Source organism: Antedon mediterranea, chromosome 8 (genome assembly GCF_964355755.1).
Source record: "Antedon mediterranea chromosome 8, ecAntMedi1.1, whole genome shotgun sequence".
NCBI lineage: Eukaryota > Metazoa > Echinodermata > Crinoidea > Comatulida > Antedonidae > Antedon > Antedon mediterranea.
Window position 1 is genome coordinate 4,322,603 of NC_092677.1, and position 9,001 is coordinate 4,331,603.

General features: G+C 33.8%; 1 protein-coding gene and 1 long non-coding RNA gene across 2 annotated transcripts; both read left to right on the forward strand.

Moving 5' to 3' along the window:
* The first annotated feature begins 170 nt into the window (after positions 1–170).
* LOC140056958 (uncharacterized) lies at positions 171–1,275 on the forward strand. Its single transcript, XR_011846851.1, has 3 exons — positions 171–278; positions 754–885; positions 1,257–1,275. It is a non-coding gene; the product is annotated as an uncharacterized lncRNA (long non-coding RNA).
* A 1,743-nt stretch (positions 1,276–3,018) lies between these two features.
* LOC140057153 (epithelial sodium channel subunit alpha-like) lies at positions 3,019–4,207 on the forward strand. Its single transcript, XM_072102706.1, has 3 exons — positions 3,019–3,435; positions 3,726–3,835; positions 3,975–4,207. Exons 1-3 carry the CDS (start codon positions 3,389–3,391, stop codon positions 4,205–4,207), a joined length of 390 nt encoding a protein of 129 aa, XP_071958807.1. The 5' UTR covers positions 3,019–3,388.
* The last annotated feature ends 4,794 nt before the right edge of the window (positions 4,208–9,001 follow it).

Below are 9,001 nucleotides of genomic sequence, written 5' to 3' on the forward strand. Positions count from 1 at the left end.
CATTAAGGACCTAATAATTGTTTAGTCAGAGCGAATACATCTCTATGGTAAGACTTCTTTTTTTCCCAAACCTAACGCCTTATCTTTGCTTCTCTATCTGAAAAAAACATCGATGTGTGTATGTAGGCCTAAATATGTATTCACATTTGTTTCTGCAGCTCCGTGTAAGGCTGGAGATTTTCATTGCGACAACAACAAGTGTGTTAAAGATTACAGGGTGTGCAACGGTATTGATGATTGTGGTGATAAGTCAGATGAACAAGACTGTCTACCTGAAAGTAAGTATTGGAATTGTTATCCACCCGTAAAATGATGGAACACACGAGTATTATTGATAATTTATTAATAACACCACCGCCATTGTTTTCTTTCTGTAATGGCGCTAGTTACACTCCGTCATGCATGAGTAATATGATGGAACGCACGAGTATTATTGATAATTTAGTAATAATTATCACCACCGCCATTGGCTTTCTGTGATGGCACTAGTTACACTCCGTTATGTGTGAGTAATGAATGACGTAATACATAAGCAGTAAGATTGTATTCGTAGTCCACGTGACTGCGAATTCCGGTAAATGCGTCTTGATTTTAAAAAGACAGTGTGTCTAAATAAAGTACGACGAATGCATTTAGCTGAGTATCATTGTTTTGTACTTGTCGTCAGAAAAGAGTATTGACCGACATAATATTTCATTACTAATCATTATTATATTTATTTTGCATAAATACATTTTTTTTTGTTATAAAAAGTTCCGTGTCGATCTGGGTACAAGCGGTGTCAAATTGGAGGAGAATCCGGTTATTGTATTAGCGAAGACAGATGGTGTGATAGAAATGTAGATTGTTACGACGGAGAAGACGAAGTTTGTACAGCGAATGACAGTGGGTAACATTAAGTTAAAGAACATTAAATTACCCAACTTCCTTAACATAATTACTCCTTAAAATCAGAATAACAATGGAATATATATGAGGAAGAAGTATAAAATCATTGTATTTATCATTTCAAAATGAAATTAATAAAAGTAGTGGTTAATGCCACAAAAAAGAGGAAAAAAACATTTCTTACCGTACGAGGTAATAGTCATAGCCCAAAGTATGAGTTGGACTAGAATTACTATCAAAATTGAAAAGTTCCCATGCGTTGGATTATGCGAATTCATTATCATGTTTTGCCATCTACGATAAGAGTTCATGACATTTACGCGAATATATTCGATTAGTTAAAAGCAAACTTTATGCATTTATTTCAGTTAAGTGCAAGGACGATGAATTTTCATGTAAAAGCGGGGTAGAGGCGTCTTTTGAAACTGAATTTGTTGAAAAATATGGGAATAAGTATTGCATTAATGCCAAGCTAAAATGTGATGGTATTAGACATTGTGCGAATGATGCTGACGAAGCAAATTGTCCAGGTGATGTAATAAAATGTTGTCTTGGTAATTTGAGTATGTTCAAAATATCGATATTTATTAATAGCGATAGCGCTTTTGTATAAATGCACCAAAACCATAGCCATACAATCTAAACGCTCTACTTTACATTTTTGGTAGGCCTATTAATGTATATGCATCCTCAACATAACCCAGGACCTGCTTGTATAGGAAGAATGGTTCTTGGGACAGGAGGTGTAAGTGGTAGGCCTAGATAAAATGTCACTGCCAATCTAGTACAAATTGATACTCGTTGTTTTTGTAGCAGGACAATGTAATGAGAATGAATTTACATGTGGAGATATCATTTGCATCCCGAATGATTATAAGTGCGACGGGTTTTGTGACTGCGCAGACTGCAGGGACGAGTCTTCAGACATAGTTTGTGTATTTACATGAACGAATGGTAAACAAATCCCAAAAGAGGAAACGTGCGATTATAAAAACCAATGCGGTGATAACAGTGATGAAGAAGGATGTACAGTATTCCCAAGTATAGTTATTTTAATTTTTGTCAAAACATTTAATAACTACGGTGGCTGATTTCCGCCAAAGAAAAAAATTATTTTATAATAATACGGCATTACGGGGTAATTAGGGCGTTATAATGCCGTAATTAGGGCGTTATAACGCCCTAAATACGGCGTAAATATATATTTTTTTGGTAGGCCTATTAATGTATATGCATCCTCAACATAACCCAGGACCTGCTTGTATAGGAAGAATGGTTCTTGGGACAGGAGTTGTAAGTGGTAGGCCTAGATAAAATGTCAATCTAGTACAAACTGGACTAAATATATAATCTGTTCACACGTACATGCCCCCCTCTCGGCGCATTCACAGATTTTAGAAAGTCACGTGGTACATTACTGGCCATCTTTGTGTCCAACTATGCCTGTGTAGTGTATGGAGTCGAGTTATGTGCTTAAAAAATGATAAATAATAAAAAATTCACAGGGTTTTAAATATCCAATTTAATATCAAAACAATCAACTAATACGTATTTTTATAAACTAATTTTTTTCTTTGGCGGAAATCAGCTTTCAAATAAATTACAAAGTATAAAATTAAAGTAACGTCTTTTAAGAAGAATTTTTTTCTCTTTACAGATTGCACTGATGAGTTTAAATTCCAATGTGATAATAAGCAGTGTATTGACAAGACTGACCTTTGTAACGATAAAGAAGACTGTTATGATTATAGCGATGAACGTTCATGTAGGTTATTTATAATCTGTTAGCCTGTGTGTCCTAGGACTGTGTTTAACATGTAAAGACAAAAAATGTTTGTTTCAGTGCTATATACTCTCAACATTATGCTTCATTTAATTTTAGGTAATTGCTCAAGAATTCTTTGTAATAACAAGAAATGTGTTAACATTTACGCTGATTGTAACGGATTAGACGAATGCGGCGATGGCTCTGATGAAATGTTCTGTAATGAAACAAGTGAGTCCCTAAACGGCCTAATCTAAGTCGGCTCTAAACCAACTCTCCCCGAGTAAATTAAACCCCAATCAGTCAACACCGTTCCCAATAAAGTTACTAACAACTATAAGTCTATTCGGCAGTTGTGACAACGTGTTGATAAATGATGCAGATAAGATAGATTTAAGTTAATATGCCTATATTTGTTATTTTATGTAATTAGTATTGTTTTTTTATATAGTAATTCATTATCAAGCACACGATCCTTCAAATTGGACAGATGACTGGTATTTCCAATACGCAGACAAATTAGACATAGGTTCTGATACATATGTGCTTGAGACAGCAGTAAAATTATTTAAGGAATACTTCAAAGATTGGGGATTTGAGCGAGTTTCAGGAGAGTTTCCACCAGACTGGATTAGATTCCTTGTCTTCAGTAGCACGGCAGACTATAGTGACCTACAGAATGTTCTAAAACTTACCCAAGAAGAATTATCGGAACTAGGACATCAGGCTCACCAGATGATTTTACAGTGTACTTATGGTGGTACGAAGTGTGATATTGAAAAGTACGTGAAAATGGTTTGACAGTTTTATTAATGATAACACCTACAGTAGTTTTTGTTAATATAAAACAAATATAAACAAATCCTCAAATTATTTCTGTTTCTGTTTTTTATTTTCCATCTCTCAATTTAGAATATATAACATATCATTTAAATGGAAAGTATGACCAAAATAGCAAAGCAACTACTGTAGATGTCTACAAAAAAAGTGGGAATAGACCGTCCTTACCTGCACACGTTTTTTTTTCATTCAGTTAGGTGTCACAAATGAATTTAAGCTTATTTGATTTCAGGGATTTTCACTTATTTCAACATGACAAATACGGTAACTGCTACACATTTAACAGTCATAAGAAGGAAAATGCGACAAAACACGATGTATCACAACCAGGTGCCGAAAAAGGTAAGTTGGTAACCGATTGTAAGAATCCAAACGAAGATTTGAGAAAGAGCCGAAGTTTTTCAAAATACAAACTAACATAGCATTATATTCGATTCGTAGTTTGAATCTCTTTTCACCCATTTACTTTTTGGTAATAAAGGTTTAAAGCTAACGCTGTACACAGAACAACATGAATATGTTAGTATCTTCGGACAAGAGAGTGGCATCAAAGTGTCGGTGCATAATCAGTTTGAAACACCGTTTCCAGAAGAAAATGCCATTACCGTCTCACCAGGCAGAGCTACGTCATTAGGCATAAACAAGGTAAACGTCAATGCAATCATTTTTCTTATCATTGAGAGATGTAATGCAATTGATGAAGAAGCTCTTTGACATGATTTACACTTGCTTTGCTTCGTTGGTTGCAAAGTAACTAGTTCCTTATGTCTTAGGTTTTTGAAAATCAATAGTTCCCTATATCACGATCGTTATAATCGAAACGTGTATTTTGAAATGTATACAATGTTTTATTTGCAGCACGAACTGATTCGGAAAGGCCAGCCATATGGTAACTGCACAAGTGAAAATGCAACCGTGAAGAACTTGATTTACAAGGGAGACACAGTGTACACAGCTACTGTAAATAACAATGATGTCATTCATGTTTATTTTACTCCATGAATTGATTTAAAAATTGAAAGGTTTCCATGTATTGTCTGTTTGTACATTGCTCTGTATTCAAATTATTCCTAATCAGCAGATCCATGTTAAAAATATAAATATTATCATCATTATCATATAATTGCTGTAATGGTAGGTCTACGTCATGATCAATTCTTTCCTATTTAGTATCTATTAACCCAATCATTATTTCATTTTTTATCTTCTATAGGCTTGCCAAAAATCGTGTTTACAACTAAAGTTACTAGAAGTTTGCGACTGTGTGGACACATTGCGTTATAATGGTTCCCAGCGTTGCCAACTACTGGATCTTGAACAAGGCTAGTTTAACCAAATGAACATACAACATTAGCAAACATTGAAGCCACTGCTGGCGCGAAAAAAAAATTCTTTCTTCAATTCTTTTCGTAATTTTTATTCAGCCAAAATAAATATTTAACATGTAGGCTATACTACAAAAAGTGATTTTACTGATTAAGCGAAAACTCAAGGGACTATAATTCGCATATGTGGACAATGAAAATACGAATACACATGTACATAGGCTAAACCAGCCTAGCTTTACCTACAAGATCTATTCACTCATTTTAGAAGTACATTATTTGTACCTTTAAACTGAGTGAATAGATCTTGTGAGTAAAGCTAAACATTTGTATAGACCTATATCATTGCAACATTATTTCTAAAAGCTCAACATATTCCATTAGTACGCATCACAACATTAATATAAGGCGTACAACATACTAGATTCAATTTACCCGTAATTGCAGTGAAATATTATATTTCTAAAGCCTATACTTTTTTTTTACCAATTAGAACGTTGCCGCCAATTTGTGAATTTTCTTCATTCTCAATATTTAATCAAATGTGATTGTCCAGTTGCTTGTCGGTAAGTTAATGTATCTTTCTAAAACTGAAACTAAATTCGCTTCTTGACTGGACTGGTAACATGTATGGTGAATTATTGTGTTAAGTTGTAACAAATTAAACAAAACCATTGTATTGGTGGAAAGTCATGGACTATTATGTTGTGACGTCTTCTTGTAGCAAAAGAATAATTTCTATTTTTTTTTGTTTTTAGTGAAATTACATATGAAAAGACCGTATCACAATCACTTTGGCCTTCTGATAGATATGTGGTAAGTTTGCTGGTACGGTGAAGGAACTGAGAACTCGTGCCAAGGATTTAATAATATAAGATTATAACATTATTACGAATGGACTATACCTAATAAACTGATTTCGAAATAAGTTACAATAACATTTTTAATCTTCCAGAAAACTTTGCTTGACAGTATTTACGTCCTTGAGCCAAGATACAGTGAACATTTATACGATCTCGAAACGGCACAGTAAGTAGCATGTTTAAAAAAGAGGCAATGTTTTCGCGCCAATAGAAAGCGTCAGCTTATACGCATGCGTAGAGACCGATTTTAAAGATGGAAACATGAATACGCATGACGCTTTCGATTCGTGTGAACAAATTCGCCTAATGGAAATCGGCTTTACACATTATTAACTGTAATGATCAGATTTGCCAGACGCCTTTTAAAATTAGAGATATTCAGTCTTCAATGTATAAATTGTATTTGTATAATAACTATTTTTCTATAATTACTTTTGAAATGTGTGTAAACAGAAGAAATCTTGCTCGTCTGAACGTGTATTATGAGGATCTTTCGTACGTCTCCATATCCGAACTCCCTGCTTATACAGTAAGTATACACAGACACGTCTAGTTAGTATTACTTTCAAGGACCTTTTGGACGTCAATAATATCACAAAAAAATCGATCAAAAATTCCGAACCTTTAACTTCAATCATCCTATATGCCTATTCTGTGAAAAATCGTGATTGAGTGAGAAAATTGACCCGGTGATAAAATAATCCGATATTTCAACGTAATTTACTTTATAACCAATTTTTCTGAATTTCAGTGGCAAAGCCTCTTCGGTGACGTAGGAGGAACTCTAGGGCTGTATATTGGTCTTTCATTGCTAACTGTTGTCGAATTCTGCGAATTCTTCATTGATATTCTTCTTTATTGTTGTAACAAAATGATGAAGAGGAACAAAGTACAAAGTATACCGGGCATGTAGTTTATAAGATGCAACCAGGGAAGAATTGTAATTTAACTCTTCCCTGATGCAACACAATTTCCCATTTTTGTGTATATATGGCCCAAGACTTAATTATATATTATGACGAGTAAATTATAGTTTATACGCAACAAGCACGTTTTTGTTGTTAAGTCTAGGTAGATTTAGAGGTAGTAGGGAGGTTTCGCAACCTTACGAATACGATAACGAAAACGGATACGTCATACATTTGTGAAACTTTTGAGCTGATCCCCATTTCATATTCGTAAAGCGTATTCGTGTTGACGAATATCACCAATCATATTCGTAACTACAAAACGAGTATAATTTTTGATCTATTTTGCACAGTTTGCATTTGAATCAGGAATGATTCATGATTATAATATAATTATAGATTTATTGAATGTAATTTACTAAAATGCCATGTCAATTTGATAAATAGCACTTTTTAAAGTCCTCACTCGCTTTGGTGTTACGCTAGGCCTAGGCAGCCGGCCAAGCACCTGCACTTCGCTCAAATTTACCGCAGTCATATTTTGGACGCGCCTCAATATTTCGTTGCCATGCGAAACAGATTTTTTATGGCTTACGAAAACGAATACGTGTGCGTGACGTATCGTATTTCGTTATCGTATTCGTAAGATTCCGAAACCTCTCTAATGGCATCATATGTCCTGGTAAATGATCGGTGTTGGACCTGTTGGTAACTATAAATAGAAGGTAGTCCATGTAGTATGTATAAACTAATTAAATGGAAACAGCCATAATTTTGTAAAACGGCGGCGTGTCGAGCAAAGCAAAGTACTTTGATATTATATGATTGTAATTGATTGAGCTTGACAGTGATATGATTATTTAGAAAGATGCTATATACATAAATATTTTCCATTTCTTGGACTTGTAAATCTAGTTATATGTCTATTCAAAATATAAACCACAAATAAATAAACTAATAAATAAATAATGCATGTTTTGAAAGGTTTTAAAATAATGCACAGTTGGATTTACATTTTAACCAGCTTACTGTTAGTGTGTGGTTATTTATTAGCTATGATTAATAGAATAAATAAAGATTGTAGCACAATATTCATTTACATAATTTACTCATTATGAATCAAAAAGGAAAACCTTCATAAAATTATATTATTTCCCATGCGCGGATTGACAAAACAATTGAGTAAATAAATAGTAGGCGTGGTTTCCACTATTACGCAAATGACGTAGGCCTACAACGCAAGTAATAACAACAACTCATGTGATCTCTCGCTTGCGTGTATATGCGTTGCGTCCTACTTTAGAAATCATTTTGACTTAAATATCAACGACTAGGCACTGAGAAAAAAAATATAACAAGTATTCGAACATCGACATTTAAATTACCTTGCTGTAAATTGAAAACATTATTACGTTAATTAAAACCAGAATCGTGTTTTCATTTAGGTATTGTATTGTGAATCACATAAAGAAAGTACATTTTTATAGTAATATAATAGTAATAAGAACAATTACATATTGATAGCCAATATGCTTTACACTCTCAAATAGAAAAATCGATCGGATTTGGAATGAATATCGTCCTAAATAATGTTACAATAACCGAAAGACGCTCATTCTATCACCAACTAACACTGCATTGTCGTCGTGAGTAAAAAATGTCGGACTTGTGATCAAGTTGAGATTTTGTATCAGTATTTGCATTTCCGCGCTCATATACGGAAGAAGTACCACAAACTGGCAAGCTACGCGGGAACGAATTTACTAACAAATATTTTCGTAATACGTACATCCACGCGCGCATAATTCAGAAACTTATCCGAGATCAAGATTGATGCAAGAATATTAGGAAACGATTCGATGTTGTCATTGAGAACATGGCTCAAGAAGAAGAGGAAACTGTACTTGGAATAAGTCGAAATTTCGGAGAAAACACTTCTTCACATGGTATACCACGGATAGTAGCGTCAAAATCGTATTTTGGAAAGATCTTCTGGAGTTGTTTGTATGTTGCTTCTCTAGTGGCGTTCTCTTGGCAGGCCTATGTCCTCATCGATACATACTTCAAGTTTGAAGTTTCTATCAAAGTAAGTTAAGAATGTATCTATCATTTAATTTTACAAAGAAAATTTAAGAAAACAAGCTTACTGATGGCTACACAAATCATTCCAATCAAAGAATGTTTATATTTTTATAACTAATTTAGAAATCACATCCACACGGCCAATCGTAGACTTTTCGATGTTTGTCTGAAATAAAAGCTCAAGTAGTATACGTATGAAACGCCATATGTGCCAAAATATTAATCTTTTTACTAATAATTAAGTCAAAAGGCCTCGTTAAAAGTGATTAGGAATTAAATTGTAACTTTTGACTTACAGTATTTCCATTTTTGTTTAAACTAATATAGCAA

What these genes read in the sequence shown, in the direction of transcription:
- LOC140057153 (XM_072102706.1), top strand. Translation starts at nt 3,389, where the DNA reads ATGATTTTACAGTGTACTTATGGTGGTACGAAGTGTGATATTGAAAA. An exon ending in ACGAAGTGTGATATTGAAAA is followed by an intron (nt 3,436 to 3,725) that starts GTACGTGAAAAT and finishes ATTTGATTTCAG; the next exon opens with GGATTTTCACTTATTTCAAC. An exon ending in ACAACCAGGTGCCGAAAAAG is followed by an intron (nt 3,836 to 3,974) that starts GTAAGTTGGTAA and finishes TTGGTAATAAAG; the next exon opens with GTTTAAAGCTAACGCTGTAC.